Source organism: Chelmon rostratus, chromosome 12 (assembly GCF_017976325.1).
Source record: "Chelmon rostratus isolate fCheRos1 chromosome 12, fCheRos1.pri, whole genome shotgun sequence".
In the NCBI taxonomy this organism is placed as follows: Eukaryota; Metazoa; Chordata; class Actinopteri; order Chaetodontiformes; family Chaetodontidae; genus Chelmon; species Chelmon rostratus.
This window is the reverse complement of record NC_055669.1, coordinates 6,672,405-6,692,976: the sequence shown is the minus strand read 5'-3', so window position 1 is coordinate 6,692,976 and position 20,572 is coordinate 6,672,405. Positions and strand designations below refer to the sequence as shown.

The 20,572-nt window shown below is 42.7% G+C and overlaps 1 protein-coding gene across 1 annotated transcript; it reads left to right on the top strand.

Moving 5' to 3' along the window:
• Positions 1–1,439: 1,439 nt before the first annotated feature.
• On the top strand, positions 1,440–10,598 carry casq1a (calsequestrin 1a). Its single transcript, XM_041948897.1, has 11 exons — positions 1,440–1,822; positions 5,125–5,218; positions 5,465–5,565; positions 5,748–5,859; positions 6,126–6,199; positions 7,301–7,431; positions 7,521–7,566; positions 7,657–7,711; positions 7,979–8,079; positions 8,237–8,311; positions 8,713–10,598. Exons 1-11 carry the CDS (start codon positions 1,586–1,588, stop codon positions 9,061–9,063), a joined length of 1,377 nt encoding a protein of 458 aa, XP_041804831.1. The 5' UTR covers positions 1,440–1,585; the 3' UTR covers positions 9,064–10,598.
• Positions 10,599–20,572: the final 9,974 nt, after the last annotated feature.

Sequence of the window (20,572 nt, the reverse complement as noted above, 5' to 3'; positions counted from 1 at the left end):
GTTCAATCATGATGAAAGTTAAAACAGCTGCTGAGACATCACTGACTGGGACGTGGCCAAAAGTGAGACGTGCTTGAGAGTTTCAGCCGAGCAGAGCAGACTTACAATAACTGGGAGGTGGCTACTTGAGATAAATGCAAATTATTACATGCTCCAAATGGTTTGAGTACATTCAAAAGCAAGCAATAATAAACTATAGTGTCCAGATACAACACATTTTATCACTCCCTTCATTCGTTCAAGACACCTGTGTGTGAACTGGCTGAAAGATTTTTTTCTCATTTATTAATAAATTCTCTTCACTGTCTGATGCTGCAAAAATAGTAAAAAAAAAATAGTTATGCAAGCTGTTATAGAAGACGTAATGCAACTAGATGAGGTGTAAAACACATACAGTCTAATGCATCTTTCAACCACTCCCTTCAAATCAGATCTTTCCGCCGTGATACTGTAGGGTGCATGTCCTGCTGCAGCTAGAGGGGTGTGTCACGGACTTGTGGAGGAGGAGGGGGGGCAAAAGGAGAATTACGATACCATGTAGACTGTATTTATTTATAGCTTGCCTCTTCCCTTTCAATTTGTAAAGTAATATCACATGGGATCATCTCAAGCAGACATGCACACATTGCACAGGACGTATACTTGTACATGTACTGTATACACAGATGGATCAGACTCAGAAAGATCCAAAAAATTGCCTCATGCCCCCCCATTAAACTCTATGTTTCACTTTCTTCTTGAGTCAGGGCTAAGTGACACCTATGCACTGAATCCTCAGCAGGTGCACCACCCTCTCCTCTCCTCACTCTCTCCATGTCCCTGGGTGACCCAGTGCCACATTCTAGCGCTGCACCGGTGCCAGCGGCAGCAAATTAGACACCAGCACCCCCTCCTGATATGTGCTTCTCTGTCCTACATCCATTATTTTTAGCTGAGATCCAAGCCTCCATCTACACTTAATATGGGAAAAGACTGCCTCATATTCACAGCCACCTCTAAATCCATCATATCACCCTTTCTTCATTTGGCGCAAAGCAGACAGGCTCAACACACACACACAAGCACACACAAACACGCACACCCCATCCTTCTATGTCTTATTATTCCCTGCTTTTGCACCATCTCCCTCCGCTTCATTCTCTGTCTTCCCCCTTTCACAAATGAGTGCAGGTTGATCATCATCTCCTCACTCCGCCCACTTCGACAGGTCTGCAACATACACTCAAGCAAACACACGTACACACACACACATACACACACACACGCACAAAGCTGTCACCCCAGCAACCACAGCTGCCCCCGCCTCATCTTCCCCGTGCTCAGTAACACCCCACATAGACACACACTCACACCTATGTCAGACAGGCCCAACCCCTCTTGCACCCTGTGCCTCACTGCCAGTTGCCCATGTGAGGTTTTTAATAAGGTGGATGCAGGAGTTGGTCTTGCTCTCTTCTGGGTGACGCGGATTGGAAGGGGTTCTCCATACTTTTACCAAACTATTTTGCTTTTTTTCGTCCCCCCCCTCCCCCTTCGTTTACTTTCTGAAACTGCAAATACATCTACATTATCATAGAGAGGAGCCATGAAGTGGACCTGGGTGCTTGTGGCAGTCTTGCTGTCCTTTGGGGCGCTATCATTGGGCAAGGAGAGCTTGGACTTCCCAGAGTACGATGGAAAGGACCGTGTCCACGACCTCAACGCCAAGAACTATAAGTCCGTGATGAAGAAGTACGATGTTATGGTGGTGTACTACCATGACCATCCCGGATCCAGCCGCGTCGCCCAGAGACAGTTTGAGATTGAGGAGTTGGCCCTTGAGGTTGGTTGAGATGGGAACTGTGGGTAGATTAAAGAGGATAATTTACTGATGAGGAAGCAGAATAACTGGTGCTGGATTCATAACACAAAGCACACAGTCTTCAACTCAGTGTTGCTCTAAAGAGTTTGGCTGCAGGTTCGAGTGGAGATTGTGTTTTGATCTGGTTTAATCTGGTTGCACAGATTTTAAATGGTACAGATGTGAAGTGTGTGACACTAGAAGAAAGATATAAGTGTAAAAACCAAAAAGAGATTTTTATTTATAGTGAAAAAAATTGAATTTCTGGTTACATGGAAAGGAAAGAGAATATTTGGTGACAGAGACACATATTTGTTTCAAGATTTGAAATGAGTTAAATGTGAAATTGAACACAGAGGGAGTTATCATTGGTAAGTGATGCTACAAGGTGGAAAATAGCTTTGCTGGATTCAGAAATGCTGATAAGCGCAGTCCCAAAAATGTGTCACAAGCTGGCAGTGTGTCGTCACCGCCGTCCAGCGGAGCCAAAGAGCTGAGCTGTGAAGACCCAAGATATCATTTATTCTGGCAAAGGCTGAGCTTGTGTACATTTGTGTGTGTGTGTGTGTGTGTGTGTGTGTGTGTGTGTGTGTGTGTGTGTGTGTGTGTGTGTGTGTGTGTGGGAATTGATGCACTTAACACACCTCTATCAGTAGCAGGCACACCTCAGGCCTCCTGTCAGCTTGGATACTCTGCAGTTTCATCACATTCCTCAGACACATGACGTCATCATTCAGTACAAAGCTTCCAGGTCTCAGGGCCGCGGCTGATTGATTGGTTGGTTGATTGATTGATTGATTTACTAACAAAAACACACAATATCACAATGTCACATACTCCCACCGCTACATTTCCCAGGAAAAGCTATATTTGAATTTCTTGTGCTTGTCAGTTTGAAGTTTATTCCATGTTCGTAGTCTGCCAGGAATACAGCAGCCAATTTAAACTGGACCAGAAGCAGACAGCGAAGAGAGTTTGCATCACACACAACATAGGCCTGACTGGTTGAAGAAACACTGGACTCATATCTGCTGTGACAGTTGCGGTTCTATAAAAAAGTGAAAGGAGTGATGACTGATTCATGGAATATGGATCATGTGGCAACCAAATTTTATAGCATTTGGCATTGCCACTACACAGTGTACAGTAAAGGCTGCTACCTTATACACTTGATGCATGATTATATTTCCAGGGGGGCTGCAAGCATTGTTGGTGGTCTTAGCAAAACAGATGTGGGCCTGTAGCCAGTAGGATGAAAAGAAACAGAAGAGTGATCAGCACTCAGCTCTCTCTCCAGTGTATTCACGCTCTCTCTCACTCTCTCTGACTCATTATTGACAGCTGTGAAAAATCCTTCTAAATGGACATTTAACACAGCAACTAAATCCATCAATCAACAAATGATGGATCTATCGTGTCATGTAATGTCAACAAAACAGTAAAAGGTCATTATGGAAAGAAAAAACAATAATAACCAAAACAGAAAGAGAGAGAGGCGCTGCTTTCCTTAACATATCACATCATCTCTGGCGTCTCTGTATGGGAGCGTCAGGTCTCTGCTTCGGGGGCTGGAGGCCAGCGCCGGAGGTTCTGGCTCCAGTAGTGCCAGCTCAGCTCTGCGCTGTGATTGGCACTTGCAGTACTGTACTTGTCAGCGGATCCCAGAGCGCTGAGCATCACTGCCACCTCACCAAAATAGTCCCTGGGCTGGCGTGGCTTCTGGCGCTATATTTACCCTGAGCTGCTTTTGTGGTGGGTCGAGTTCCCTGAAGACTTGTACCTCTCCTTATGAATGTATTATGGTTTACATTTTATGTGGTTTTATTATTAGTAACAGACTTAAGCAAAAGGCTCAACATCTCAGAGGTCAAGGCTGTCCAGGGGCTAGAGAAAGTTGAATGAAATTTGACACGGTGAGAGTGCGGAAGTCATAATTAAGTGTTTTCTCCCTCGGTCAGTGTCCACTGAAACAGATAAAGATCCACAAGTAAACTATCTCATTAACACAGCAGGGAATTACATTTTATCATATATGTCTCACGTATAAAGTGCACATTTGCAGTGCATTCTGCAAGTTGTGTATCATGCTGTGAAATCCCATCCCAGATACTGAGGCTTTTGGTTTGACTTTACACGTAGCTGGGGAGGGTCCAGTTCTCTGAAGAAATGACAGCAGCCACATTACTGCAGATCCGCATTCTGAACAACAAGGTCCGAAGACCGCTTTGCATGTCCTATACTTGGAGGACAAGCAGACATAAAGCTATGAGATGATTTCATACAGTATCGATCGAAAAACAGCAGCAAAAAAAATATCACTAGATAATTAGAGAGAAATCAGTTGAACTAAGCTTCAACTCAAGATACACGACCTCTCATCTGTAATTCGCCTCTCACTTGCAGATTTGAAATGTATTTGTTTTGATTGTTTGAATGTTTTTCAGACCTGTTTCTTACAATTTATTTATCAAATGTATCCTTCCTCAGTTATTTAGATGGGCTCAAGCCTCACTCACCTCAATCACTTGCCCTTTAAAAGTTTATTTTAGCCCACTGAAATGCCAAACGGTTGGGGCCTGCAACAAAATATAGTGGAATGCAAAAAATGGTACTTAAATAGTTGATTTCCTTTTATAATATATATGCATATAATTCATTATGTACACTTACACTTATATTCACTTTTGCATTATAAATATATATAGCTTAAAATATATATGTTTTTTATATATGCAGCTAAGTTACAAACTCTAATTTGCTTTATTGTGCTCCACCAATCTGCAGCTCCTGTCAAATTAAAAGAAATCCTAAGAATTATCTGCACTGCAACCTGCAAGACAGCCTGTTTAGTCAAACTATTTATGCCAGTAAAAGCAGCTGCTCAAGATCTCTGACACCCGTGTGCACTCGCGCGTGTGTGTGTGTGTGTGTGTGTGTGTGGGTGCTTTTTCCCATCCAAACACACTGAGACAGCCCTCAAACCACTTCCTCAATGCAGTCAGGCTGTGAATGTGGCAATGCCATTGGTGCAACCAACTGTCAGTCATGAGGTTCAAGTTTCATACAGATTTAGAAAGTGCATAAGCAGCGCTCTGAAAAGCAGGCTTTTATGGTAATGAAACTACTGAGTGAAACAACTTTGTCAAAAAGGCACAAACGTGCGTGAGATATGGACAAAAACACTAATTTTACTGCACACTCATATATCCGCATGTTCTCTTGTTTTATATACTCACACTGACAACTCGTGCCGTCAGTTATATGACAGTGTGTTTGTTTTACAGCTTGCAGCCCAGGTCCTGGATGAGTTTGATGATGAGGACATTGGAGTCGGCCTCATTGATGCAAAGCTTGACAAGGCCGTTGCAAAGAAATTAGGTAAACACTCAAGAGACTAAACACTGCTGCTTACACTTGCTACTTAGGTCACTGTGCAAAGTGGTGCCAGCCAGTATCAGTATCTCAGCCATTTGGCAACATGGCCTCCTTTACTTTAATGGTTTCTGTTCTGACAGAAGTTAAAATGAGGGAAGGATGAGGTCAAATTGTCCGTTTAGCACATGTAACCTTTGCTCTGGTCGGAGACGAAACATGTACGATAATACCTCTACTCTCTCTCCCCAGGCCTTGAAGAGTCCGACAGCGTCTTCATCTTCACAGATGATGAGGTCATAGAATACGATGGCGAGTTTGCAGCAGACACTCTTGTGGAGTTCATCTATGATGTTCGTGAGGATATAATCTCCCAGTTAATAGCCTGCCTTATTTTAGCTTTTAAAAAAGTCCCAGAATCCCAGTCTGCATTCTCCAAAGATGACCCACACAATCTGACTCCGGCTTCTTTTTTCTCTGTCACCTCCGACTCCAATTGTCTCCCCCCTCTCTCCTCCACCCTCCTTTCTCATAGGTTCTTGAGGACCCAGTGGAAATTATTGACAATAGTAGGGAACTGAAAGGCTTCGAAAACGTCGAAGAGGACATCAAATTGGTGGGCTACTTTAAGAGTCACAAGTCAGAACGTAAGAATCTGTACAGCGGTGGCATGATAACCTGTTGCTTGCTTTTCAAAATTGCTCATAATTGCATAGCAGGCAAGTGCAACAGAGACCAGGCTCACACTGCTTGAGCTGACTTTGAGCTGCGGGCTAATTTGATTTTTAAGGAGATTTTCAACATGCACGCTAGAAGCTACATTAATGATGAGAGCAACAAGTCTCTGTTCTTAGATACTTCAAACAGGGGCTGATCTACTGAAACAGCCTGATGGATGCCTATAATATTTCAGATTTTGAGGCTTTTGCTGATGCCGCTGAAGAGTTCCATCCTCACATCAAGTTCTTTGCCACATTCAGTGCCAAGGTGAGTAATGATGATCATTAACCCAAGTTTGATCAGGCACACTTTAAACACTATAATTAGACTGGGTAGAACAAAAAATGAGTGCTTGAAAATTGATTTTCTCTTTAAATCAGACACATAGAACTAACATAAAAATATGAAACGCTGACAACTGCTAAACCCAAACCAATAGCTAACAGATGCTAAAAGGCTCCATAGAGGTGAGAGAGGTGGTAGTTGGGTGATTGTTCTCTGTGGATTTGTCACTACAAACAGTGGTGCTTTAACATGAGAGCAGCTGTTAAATTATTAAACGTAGTAAAACATGGACCAAAAATCAAGCCTTCAGGCACCGCAGGAAGCTTAGAGCTCTTTTGATGAACGCAAAATGCTCTGTGGATGATACATCTAACAAACCATTTTAGAACAGGCTTCATTCCATGTGTTTAAAATGTATAAAGAAAAATACATATCCTATATTGTAATAGCCCACTGAATCAAATGTCTGTTTTGTAATCCAGTGCAGAGGAGATACTTTGACCAAGCTGCATATTTCCTGTTTGTGTAGAATAGTTCTTCTGAAACCTCCCTACCTATAAATAAACCAGTTTACCTCAAGCAGGGAGGTGTACAAAGTGGACAACAATTAGCATCTATCACAGTCACCCCACTTCAACACCAGAAAAGGGGAAAGGTGTGAAGTTGCATGTAAATACGTGACTTTTTAAAGTTCTTCATCAAATTACATTTAATCTGAAGCAGAATCATTCAACCTAATCAGAACTGTTCACTCATCTTTGTGTGCAGGAACTTCAGGACCTTCATTAACTATCACATTCAGAACTCAGTTGATCCTCACTGTAGCCTAATGTCAAATGACTATTTTGCATCTTCACGACGGCTTTCATTCAAAAGTGCTAGACTGTAGATCTTTCTAAGCTCACATTCCAAAACATAGATTTTACCCTCAAACAGTCAAAATGACTTAAACTCAATATTTCACATTTACTCTAAAACATACATAACTGGTGTAATATTTTCTGAATGAAACTTAACATCCTAATGGTTCCCAAGTCTTTCGTGTTGAGTTATTGCTTCTAACCTTTTGGTGGTGTGTCACAGATCGCCAAGGCTCTGGAGCTGAAGCTTAATGAGGTGGACTTCTATGAACCCTTCATGGATGATCCAGTGGTCATCCCAGGAAAACCTTACTCTGAGGATGAGCTGGTGAAATTCATTGAAGATAATGACAGGTGGGTAGCATTAATGCCATCTCATGAGGTACAAGCTTAACCTTGAGAAAACAAAACATGTGAACTCTTTTTGTTCTGTGCTTTTCAAGACCAACCCTGAGGAAGCTGCAACCACACAACATGTACGAGATCTGGGTAAGAACGTGAACACTTTCAGATCAGATTACAACTCCTGAAACTGTAAATTCAACAAGTTCACCAAGTTTGTCTTCGTTCTTTCCACAGGATGACGATGTTGATGGTGAACATATCATTGCTTTTGCAGAGGAGGCTGACCCAGGTAAAGCAACCCTGAGCTGACTGTAAACCACCACCACAATATGATTATAATTATAACCCGTCACCAATAGCAAATCTAGACAAATCTACATGGGGCAATAACAGGGTTGGAGGAGGTTTTTGCCGGGTGTTGACGTGATGATAAGACAAATTTAATCAGACTGTCAGTATTTCTGCAGGTAAATGAAGAGTCATAAAAGGATACTCAGTATGATTCTTCCAATAATAACTTTGTCTTGGTTTCATCGTCGTCCTCGCCTCTCTTTAGATGGTTTTGAGTTCCTTGAGATCCTGAAGCAAGTTGCCGAGGATAACACAGACAACCCAGACCTCAGCATTGTCTGGATTGACCCTGACGATTTCCCCCTGGTAAGAAGATAACGCCAGAAACCAGAGGAACTCCTCTGGGTACTGCTTGACTCAGTTAACTGAGATTTAACAACGAAGCACACTGAAAGTAATCTTTATGAATGTCACATTTCTTTGACTGACACGATACGATAATCATGATAAATCTTCCCTACAGCTTCTGCCACACTGGGAGAAGACTTTTGGAATTGACCTGTCCTCTCCACAGATTGGTGTTGTTGATGCTGATGATGTGAGTAATATTTTATCGTCTGGCTGAACTCTGTAATACACATATACACGAGACTGGATTACCAACTGGGCAGAGTGGGCAACTTGCAGCAAACCTGACATGCAGCAAACCTGGGGTTTGGTAGGGGCCCACAGGTAAGTGTTGCATGGGGGCCCTCTTACAGCTTAATCTGACTCCATATAGATTCACACAGTATCTATACTGTTTTGAGTATACAGAAGCTACGTCAAAAGGTACAACCCTGCGCGTTTGTGCAACACACATGTGCGTCCTGTGTACGATAAAAACAACCGGGGGTTTGCATATGAAAACTTTTCTCCACGGAGCTACTAGCGGTCAAAAACTCTACAGGGTGCCTTAAAGGTCCACAGTTGGTTCATTTGCTCTCCTTCACTCTGCAGGCTGACAGCGTGTGGATGGACATGGATGATGGCGAAGATTTGCCATCTGTAGACGAGCTGGAGGACTGGATTGAGGATGCTCTGTCAGGTGAAATCGATCCTGATGATGATGATGATGATGATGATGATGATGACGACGATGATGATGACGATGATGATGATGATGACGACGACGATGATGACGATGATGATGACGATGATGACGATGATGATGACGACGATGACGACGATGATGATGACGATGATGACGATGATGATGACGATGATGACGATGATGATGACGATGATGACGACGACGATGATGATGATGACGATGACGACGACGATGATGATGACGATGATGATTATTAAATCATTAAGTCATAATTTACTCTTTAAGTCTGACCAATGCAGTTTCAAGAGTCAACATCATTAACTCTGTCAGATCATCCTCTTTTTTATCAAGTTCTTGTTTTGAACTTCATCAGTTCATTTTGATATCACATCTTCTCATCATCCTCTCTCTGCATCTCACCATAACAATATTCCATGACTCGTTTATCCCTCTCCCCTACATATTCACTAATCCTTCATGTACCAAAGTACTTTCTCAGATCCCACAGTGCCTTTATTCCCACATGTAACACTGTCTGGTACAATAAAAAAGAAATTCCCTCAAAACTTTACCATCTAGTGCTATTGATTTTCAGATTATTAAGGTTTTTATTTAAGTAATGGAGGGGTTTCAATGTTGTACGCATTATGTCTGAGTCCATCTGTGGAGTCTGTTGCAGTTTGAATGTGTTTTATTTATTCACTTATTTTCTTGTTCGCCCCAGCATCGAAACAACCTTAGTCAGATTCAAGGGTGCTAGCAGGCTTTTCTGACGGGTCTTAAGTATCACCAGCCTACTCTGTGAAATCAATGTAACGCTGTACACTGAAAGTGCTGTACATCATATGGATGTTTTCTACGATGATGAAATATGACAACAGCCATATTCTATTTTTGTAACAAGAGAAATTTAACTTACTGTAAAGTCTTAAATAAATGACAGCTTGGACAGAAACCCCCTTACTGCATAGTTTTTTAAAAGTGTGTGTGTGTTTGTGTGTGTGTGAGTGTGTGTGTGCGTGCATGCGTGTGTGCGTGCATGCGTGTGTGTGTGTGTGTGTGTGTGTGTGCATAGTGTTGTAGTATACCTAGTTGTTGTCAGGGTTGGACACAGGACTGTCCAAAAAGCAAAAAGCTACTATCTGTCAGGTTTTAAGATTTGACAGCAGCACAGACAGTGCAGACAGCGGTGCATGCCAATATTCCACCAATTTTCACTGGTTTGACTCTATTTTTCAACATACAAAGCCTTATGCTATTAGAATCATTTAAAACAATCTGATAAAAATACAAATCCATACACAGCAGCAGCTTTCAAATAAAGCCTGAAGGCTGCAAGGTGAATCACAAATGGACTGAGGTGTTTTTTCTGGGTCAGCACCTGCCCACTAACCTTTTAGTCACACAGTGTCTCCGTCATGTGATCTATTTTTCTACATACATCTCCAGTGATGCAGGGTTGGACTTGTAAACCTGTGGTAGAAATGTATGGACATGAAGGAATGTCTAGTTCATACTTTGATGTTATTGTTGACCTGAGAGGTCTCAGAGCCCCTCATGCTTGACTTATGCTGGGAGGCTCCTGGGTGTCTGGGGGGAATGACAAGATGTCGACCATGTCAGTGTTCCAGACTCACCTGACAATGGAAGAGTCTGGGTCTTGAGCAACACACACACACATATTGTCTTGCCTCCTCCCTGGTGGCGTGATTATATGTGATTCTGTATGATGTAGGTCATACTGTATAAAGCTGATCAAATTTAATGTTACTTTAAGTTTCTGGTATCTGACTGTGCCCATGCATACATGTTACACCAAAATCTTGTCTGATATCAGATCTGTTTTGAAATAAACTTATATTCAAGAACAAATGGGCCTCATCGGGTCTCTTCTTTCATTCATCAAAGTAAAGACTGGACAGAGAGTACAATGCTGAAACAATGGCAGTGTCATACATTTTGCAAGAGTGTGAAACCAGAGACTCCACAAATGAGGGCACATTACCCACCAAAATGTTTATAAAAATCCCAATTTCTGGGGATTCTGGGGAAGGTGGTGTTTGTGTCTTTCAAGAATTCACACAAAAACAGGTTTACAGAACAGCAACACAAAGCAACAAGAAGGGCAACAGTTCAATACCAAAAACAAACAAATTGAATCTGCTCAATGTGTGCACAAATGCAAATAATGAAAGAAAAAGTGGCTTGAAATGGCAGTTAAATGGGTTCAGGTTGCAATGCAGCATCAAATTGCAGATGTGGACACATTTTCCCACTAAATTGTATATACAAATCCCAACTTTTCTGTGGAAAATCCTGAACACATCTGTCAAGCCTCATCATCATCGTGGGCAGATGACAGCTCCCACTCTAGCTCCAGCTCTTCTACCAGCCTGAGCATGAACTGCTGTAGAGGCTTTTTTTTAATGAAGCGTTTGCGTAATCTATCCTTACCACCAACATGCACGAGAAAACCATATAAATCACAAGACCATATTAATATTCCACTATGACTAACAGACGTTACACAGTTTGAATATTTTTCATACATAGACGCATCGCAATCATTTAGCTAAAACTTTAGTGCTCGTGATGTTTATCAGCAGTGATGTGATGATGATGTAGAAGAACTTCGCTGATACAAGCTTGAGTTAAAGAGAAATTTATTATCAAGCAGTATCAGATCAGATGGCTGCAATCTGAGAGAGCTTCAGGGTCAGATCAGAAAACTCTGCTGTTAACATACAAACAACACAATATATAGGATGCCATTATGTCTTACTTGTCATGCTTAATCTGTCATATGTTTGATATTTGATTCATCTGATCAAATACCTCGGTTCGCCCCTTCGGGACGTCTCAGGGTCCCGACAAAAAGAGTAGTGACAAATTCATGGTTTGTGTTATTAATCTTGGTCACACTTGCTTGCTTGACAAAGTCCTATATCTAATTTTGAAATCCCATTTCAAAATCTTCATTTGTGGGATCAGTTAATAACCTAGTTCCTATTTTAAGTCCTATATGCACGTTTCTTTAGACTATTTTAGACTAGATAAACTAATCCTATGATTCAGCTACTCTCACCAGCAGATCTCCTTGCAGTCACACTCTTTTCCAGCAAACACTGGGAAATACACTTCATCCTATGGATGCAATAACCTAAATCACCAACTTGTGACTCTGCAGGTGGGGCAGCAAGGAAACCCACTGATCAGCTGTTACCTCCCAGTCAGAAAACCCACCCCTCCTAAAAGGTGGGAAATAGACCAGGTAGCCTTACTAAGTCCAAAACAGAGAAAGCCCAGACTCAAGCCAATCGGGAGAAAAAACTCCATTAAAATTAACAATTACAATAACCAAACTTACATTACTTACTAATTTGATGACCCCATGCCAATTGGTCATTCAACTTCTGTCCACTATTAGAGTAGCATAAGCTTACATATTGCTATTGCAGGACTAAAGACTAATAACAATAAAGACCAACACTGAAGTATTATCTTTCCCATATTGAAATTTCTTTCAACCATTACCATTGTATAACAAAGGATTACAAAATATCTACATAAATGAAAACTCCCACTCCCAGTGTAGTTTACTGTCCGTAACAGGATATACAACCACTGCAATGTCCTTTGTTCAGAGCCCACCGTCCATTTTCACCGTCCCCGTGTGAGTCTCTGAATCCATTTAGTCCCTGAACAGCTGATCACTCTCAACTTGGTCTCCCCAATGTTGTCCTAGGAAGATAGAGAACACCAAACAGTATCTTGTAGAAACATTAGATGCAGTATAATTCACTGCATCTTCTGTTATTCTGTGATTATAGATCAGATGAGAAGTTGTTTTTGAGAAAGATGCATCTGCCTATGATGTAATCAATTTGTTCAAGTAAGTATATGCCCAAAACCCATACTCTTTTGTGATCTTTCTCTTCACCTCCCCCCTTGCAACATGGGCCAAGCCACGTGCTTCTTGAACAACAACAGACTCAGGAGGTCTGGGGGTGCCACCATCAGACCCTCATAGTTTCTCCACAGGCCTGTAGAATCTTGGGTAGCACCTCGCTGTTGAGCTGTTTATCAATCGCATGAACTGCTTCCTGCATTGTAATCACATCTCTGAGCGTAATTTTGTCTTCCAGTTCCACCTCATGGGTGACCAGAAGCACCTTGCCCGATTGATTCGTTCCTGTGACTGCTTTTGCAGCCTCATCAGCCGCTTTGTTGCCTCGTGTAACTCGCGACATCTCTTTAGGTTTCATCATAGCATGTAACAGTATCATTATCGGAGCACGATGCTCTACAGGAGAACCATCAGTTTTCTTAAACCCTCGGTTTTTCCACACAGATCCAAACAAATGACACACATTGTGTGCATATGCAGAATCTGTGTAAATTGTCACCCGCTTACCTTCTGCTTGTAGGCACGCTTCAGTCAAGCCCACAAGTTCAGCAAGCTGTCGTATCACTTTGGCCTTCTCAACCATAATGTCATTTTCCTGGGCCTTTACTACTGTGTAGCCTGATGGATCTTTGGGTCATATTCCTATACTTTGATAGGTTTTATTACACACATATATTTTGCTAATAGTTAGATTACATGCATATGCTTACATTATTGATAGTTGGGTCCTTGCAAACAGGTTGCTGGGCCAGTGACGTTGGATTCTCGAAAATGACCAAGCAGAGGAGAAAGAGAGTGCCCGACGGCAAGGAGGAGCCAACGACTGTTTCAGCATTTCCTCATGTTCTGTCTATAAAATACTGGGTCAGGGAGAGGTAGTGTGTCAGACTTCGTGAACTGACCCAACTCTGTTGTGGATCAGGGAAAGGTTAAGTCGAGACCCAGAGCTCTGTAGCCTTGCACATTCTATTGATGTTAGAATAAAACTGATTTTTTGGACTCAACATCTTCTCCTATTGCTTCATTAAAAGAACCCAGAGGACCAGAGAGATTTTTTGAGACATGTCCTCGACAAGCCAGTGTTCAATTTGTCTCCTATATTCAAGAAACCCCCTGCAATGGGAGGGCTTGCAAGTCTGATGTGAGCCTCGGATATTTCTCTGTTTCCCGAACGCAACCATGTGGTTCCCCATCCTCAGAAGTTGGCAAGCTCTCTGCTGCGTTCACAGTGGTACACCTTGCCAATGTTATATCTTCCAGCTCTAAGAGCCGGTAATAGTCTCTAAGTCTAGACATGGTCAAAGTGTATTTTCCATGATTCAAAAGATTTCTGAGACTGTGATGAGACAGGATTACCACCAGGTAACCCACAGTCACAGATGATGCCTTGTCATACCGCAAGTAGTACTCGCACCATTGCTCTATAGCAATGTGGTGATGTTTATCAGCCAGGTCCTGCTGAGCAGTGGTGTGATGATGATGTAGGAAGAACTCGGCTAATACAAGCTTGAGTTAAAGAGACCTTTATTAACAAGCAGTATCAGATCAGATGAAGGCCATCCGAGAGAGCTTCAGGGTCAGATCAGAAAACTCTGCCTTTAACATACAGACAACACAATATATAGGATGCCGTTATGTCTTACTCCACCCATATCTTTCCTAACTCAAAAACAAGATTATATTTTTAAGATTGTCGCACTGGGAGGTGTTTTCCTCTAATGCGAATTATACATGTTGACCTGTCCATATTCAGGGAAAATGGATCTCTATGTTGACACCTCCACATCTGGTCTCCCTCTTACTGATCTGGCCCTGCGTGACCTCACATACCACAACCCAGAGGGATCAACACTTTAGACCACAATTTACCTCTGATCATGCTTACTCTAACCTATATCTGATATTGGATTCATGTGATCATATACCTCAGTTGCAATCCCAATTCTACTTCTGAATAGGCTGTAGACTAATAGTCAACAAGTTTAGGACTTGTCCCCGTCCCTCTTGGCTTACAAAGAACCAAACATGCATACTTACCTCCAGTGATAGCAGACATATGTTACAAAAAGTTCTTAGAATAGTCTGGCAACGCTAGAGCAGGGGCTTCCTGTAGCCTTTGTTTAATCGTTTCAAATGCCAAGAGACCATCCTGTAATCCCAGGTGAGATTACCATGTAGCTGGTCATTCCCTGTTTCCATGATCATAGCTCTCAAAGGCCCCGTTAGACTGGCATAATCCTCCACCCATGCTGATGAATAGCCAGCAATGCCAAGAAACGTCATGATCTCTCTGACTGTTCTGGGCTTTGGAGGCTTTCGAATGGTCTCTGAATGACTGTCAGAGATACTCCTATGGCCCTGAGTTATTGTTTGCCTCAGATAAACTACGTGTTCCTGATTATACTGAAGCTTCTTCTGGGAGACCTTATGTCCCTGTTGTGCCTAAATCTGCAACCACTTAATTGAGTCCACATGCCACGTCTCTTTGTCAAGATCATTCTCATTCATATTTATCTTCACGGCTGCTCCTTGTGGTCCCAAGATTATGCAGCCTGAGCTGAGCTGAACTTGTTTTGGTTGATAGTCAAGCCACTCCTCTGGATTTGACTCAGCAGCATTCTTGAAATACTTGAGCGTACAGTGAGGTGGATACTTAGAGAGTCTAGCACCCGGCAAATTTGCAATGATGAACTTTTTCCACATTCTGACTGGCTCCAGTAGTTCTGGAATAAGATTTCCAATCCAAAACACTGAAGAAGAGTTGATCTCCGTTGTCATAAACAATTGATGACAAACGTCATATGGCACTTCCACAAGACAGCCGTCCGGTGTACACTGTATCGTACAATTCAGTCTGCAAAGAGCATCTCTTCCCAAGAGTGCTATGGGGGTGTGTTCTGCCACCACAATAGGTATTGTGATCTTTTGATTCTTGTAGCAGAGGTCAATTGGCTTCGTAGAAGGAATCAGCTGTTTCACACCCTCAAACCCAATTGTCCGCACCAATTTTCCAGAAATGGGGAGATGTATAACTTCAGGCCGCAGGTGAAAGCAGCTCCACTATCAGCCATCACTTCCAATGGTCGATCATTTACTTTCACCACAATAGCTGGATCTTGTTCCGGCCCTAACACTGCCAGCTGACACGCCCCCTTTGACTTCTCTGGGCACCCCTAGAATCCAGGCTCTGGGCCCCTATAAGGGTTCACCAGTCCCCGCGGTGGGTGTGATTGCCCCCTGAATCCTCCTATGAAGCACCCTCTGGAGCCTCCTCTGAAGCCTCCTCTAAAAAGACCCTCTCCTGGCCTGTTACAATCACAAGCGTAAGGACCAAGCCGTCCGCAATTATAACATACTTCTAGGGGCTGTTGGAAAACTGGATTAAAATTTCCTCTTCCCAAGGTTCCTCGACCTCTTCCTCTCCATGTTTGTGGTTGGCTGATGACTGGTTGTGACAGGGCGGCGACTGGGACTACAGATAGCGACTGGGGCTGTTCAAACTGGATGTGGTTTGGCTGTGGTTGTGGTGATGGTTGATTTGGTTGTGTCTGCCTCTGCATGACAACAGCTTGTTTCTTCTCTTTCTTCGTTTTTTTATCAGCAGGAGAGTTCGCACCGCTCGAGACACACTGGAAGCGTACTGTAGCCATCCAACAATCTACAAGCACGGATGCCAGCTTCCTCAGATCTTCAGTTTCTGCGCTCTTACTCAGCTGCTTCACCAGCTTGGCTGTGTTGTTCTGTTTGAGGTGGTCCACTTTGAGAGGCAACTTCTGGAGTGTGAGAAGGATTAGCTGCAGCAGGGGGGTGTTGTTGGTGGTTTTGGAGTAGGTGAGCCAGGAGTTGAGCAGCCTGTACCCCCCAACTCTGATAAACCTGTTAACAACATCATGGGATTTCATCTGCAGCAGGATGTTCAGGTACATACATCTACTGACCATCTTTGTCAAAGTCAAAGTCAAAGTCAGCTTTATTGTCAATTCTGCAGTATGTACAGGACAAACAGAGAATCGAAATTGCGTTACTCTTCAACCCTTTGTGACAGGACATATATTAGAAAAGAGATAAATAAAAAACTGTACAATCTAAATAAAAACTGTACAAACTAAGTAAGTAAAAACTGTACAATCTAAATAAAAACTGTACAAACTAAGTAAAAAATTGTACAAACTAAACAATGAAACATTGAGAATGTAATAGTGCAAATGTAAACGGTAGTGCGAAAAGAATTAGCTTAACAACTGGTGGTGAATAAAGTGACAGTGTGTTGTTTTCCTGAGGGGAGGGGTTCACATCAGTGAGAGTTTGTAGAGTCCAGGGTGTATGTGTGTGTGTGTGTGTGTGTTGGGGGGGGGGGAGTTATAGTCCAGGTTGAGTGTTTGTGTGGAGGAGGGGGAGGGCAGGGAGAGAGTTCAGCATCCTGACAGCCTGGTGGACGAAGCTGTCCCGCAGTCTGCTGGTCTTGGCCCGCAGACTCTGCAGTCTCCTCCCTGATGGCAGCAGGCTGAAGAGGCTGTGTGATGGGTGGGTGGGGTCTCTCGCAATGCAGAGGGCTTTGCGAGTGAGGCGGGAGGTGTAGAGGTCATGGAGGGAGGGGAGAGAAGCACCGATGATCTTCTCAGCTGCTCTCACGATGCGCTGGAGGTTCTTCCTGCAGGACGTGGAGCAGGCGCCATACCACACGGTGATGCTGCTGGTCAGGACGCTCTCGATGGTGCCTCTGTAGAAGGTGTGCATGATGGGGGCCGGGGCTCTAGCTTTCCTCAGTTTGCGGAGGAAGTAGAGGCGCTGGTTCGCTTTCTTGGCCAGCGATGTGGTGTTGGTGGTCCAGGAGAAGTCCTCAGTGACGTGCACACCCAGGAATTTGGTGCTGCTTACCCTCTCCACCGTAGCACCATTGATGGTAAGGGGGGCATACTGGGGGCGTCTTCTCCTGAAGTCCACAACAATCTCCTTCGGAGAGAGAAGCCGCTGCGTGAAAAGCTTTGTAGAAGCTTTCATCAGACTAAACACCTTTGGGACTCCTTCCAGGCGGAGCTCTCCATCTTTTCCCAACAGAGCCTCCACCCCCTTCAAAATCTCTCTGGGGTCCACTGGTCCCCCTGCCATATCTTGATCCACGTGGATGTGGGTACACGTACGCGCCATCACCAACAAGCCTCAATTGATGCTCAGCTGTCCCCTCATCTGTCCCTTGGAAGATCCAGATTCAGATCCAGTCCTCTTTTTCTTTTCAGAGTCTCATACCCAACAGCCGAATAAAGAAAGAAAAAGAAGATAAGAACAGAGGCTCAGTGTCTTGTATATCTTGTTTCACAAATTGCATTAACGAATAAGCAAATAATTATTTAGTGGAATAATCATTCCCAACATCCAGCAAAAATTTTGAATTTTAACAGTGCTTGTGCAAACAAACATCCTCACTGATCTTTATGATTTTCAGACTCAGCAGAGGCACATATTTATTTAACAGAATAACGAAATGTTCTTCTCTCGAAGACTCATACATAAATACATGAGTTGTATTAGAAACATATATATATCTAATATATGCATACTATAATAATGTCCTTCCTTTGAAATCTTATATATCATTAGCAAATTCACGAAAGTCCTTTAAAGTCCTTCTTCCGAAGGCTCATGGATTATTATCCCTGAAAAGGCAAAATGCTCTCTCCTTATGACTTTCTGATACCTCCTATGGTCAATTGTAATCTTTACGCCTAATTATTATGGTATTTATACAACATATGCATATAAATGCCTTAAGATATCATCACTCTGACTCATTCATAAACTCAAATCAAACCAGTTTTCCTTCATACAACACTTTTCACTCAACCAAAATGCAACATAACATGCTAAAACCCAGACACCATTGCTTCAGGGTTTACAGTCAGCATCCTGCTCAAACACTTTGTCAACCAGACAATCACACAAACTATGGTGATCTGCACATTCGCACTGATACACTCCCACCAGCAAACATTCACCCCAAATAACTTTTTATCCTCAAATGACCCTCTCTCTCCTCATCTGAGAGCTGGCCGCATCCACATCCACACACATCCACACACACACACCGCAAAACAAACACCACCACTTTAGACAACACAAAGCAACACTTCATCTAAAGACTATGTCGACCCAATCTTAACTTCATCTTTCTTTATCCCCATTGGTCTCTGGGCCAAGCTTCTCAGAACAAACTAACTTCAAAATGCATGCATGTTCAAATTCTCATTTGTTCTTTTTCTTCTCTGCATTAAATTTCTTTTCTCTTATTATTTTACTCTTTTCCTACCACTTCAAACTCATTTCTCCTTCTGTTTACCTACACTCTGCCTTCCAATTTGAATAATCTTCCAAATTCAATTATATCCTACCATATTTTCCTTAACATCACACTTTATTTCTGTAATTTTCCTACCAATTGAAAACATTTTTTCCAATTCAAATTTTACGCAGAGGCTAACTTACACATGATTTACTAATAAAAAGATTTAATTAATCTCTCGTGGTTGTTGAACTCACTCACGTTACCAATTGGTTATGTGTTTACACAACTTCTTTGCTTCTCTGTTTTCCTGTAACTTAAATCTTTATTCTCTTTTTCTCTTCTCATCTATTTCAACACATTTGCTTCTTGCTTTCTGCTATCTAAACACACTGAGGGTATATACCTCCCCCCTGTTTTTTTTTCCCAAACAAGAACCAAACTTAGGCAGAGCCGCTACACCACCATCAACCGTGACCAACATCCCCGCACAAATTAATCTCTTATAACGCTCACAATCATCAGAAAAAAACAGCAATTCCCTGCAGGAATGTGTCCTGGAGAATACACTCACCTTATTTCAACGACGCGTCCGGCTGAGCATTGAGGCAGATTCCAGACAGCAGCCGACAACCGCCGACGGCCGGAGCACTATAACCTAAGTTTGTGACGCCAGATTGATGTTTATCAGCCGGGTCCTGCTGAGCAGTGGTGTGATGATGGTGCAGGAAGAACTCTGCTGATACAAGCTTGAGTTAAAGGAAACTTTATTAACAAGCAGCATCAGATCGGATGAAGGCCATCTGAGGGAGCTTCAGGGTCAGATCAGAAAACTCTGCCCTTAACATACAGACAACACAATATATAGGATGGTGTTTGGTCTTACTGCACCCATATCTTTCATAACTCAAAAACATGATCATGTTCTGTGAATTGTCTTACTAATGAATGTTGTCCTCAGCTGTTATTAATTGTTGACATATACGGCCGAATAAGCTCCTATGTTCATGTTACCATGTCTGGTTCCCCTCTTGGTGCTCTGCCCTACGTGACCTCACGCACCACAACCAAGAGTGGCCTACATTTTAAACATCGGTTTACCTCTTGTCATGTTTAATCTAACATATGCTTGGTATTTGATTCATCTGATCATATATCTCACTCTCCATAATGGACAGACGTTTGCATTGACCTTTTTCACTTCATACGCAGATATACTTAAATGGTTTGAATAAAAAAGACAAATGCACAATAATGAATGAAATCAAAGCTAAAAAATGAGGCCGTGAAACATGCAGGACACAACACAAAGAAGTGGGTCTGCGCCGTTTCAATACCGGCGTACGCCTGTGGTGCGCCGAGTGGGCGGAGACTGTACAACATTTGCTAGTTAGCCGACAGAGACCACAGTCTACGGCAGACACGCCGGAGCCTACAAACACACAAATCGGGGGGGGACTGATAAGACAAAAGGCTGCATGAATGTCTACATAAAATCACACAGTGGGCATTACCGTCCATGCTGACAGTATTTGTACAGGAGGAAAGCGACCGTGGCTTTCACCCTGTTGTCCGACATTGC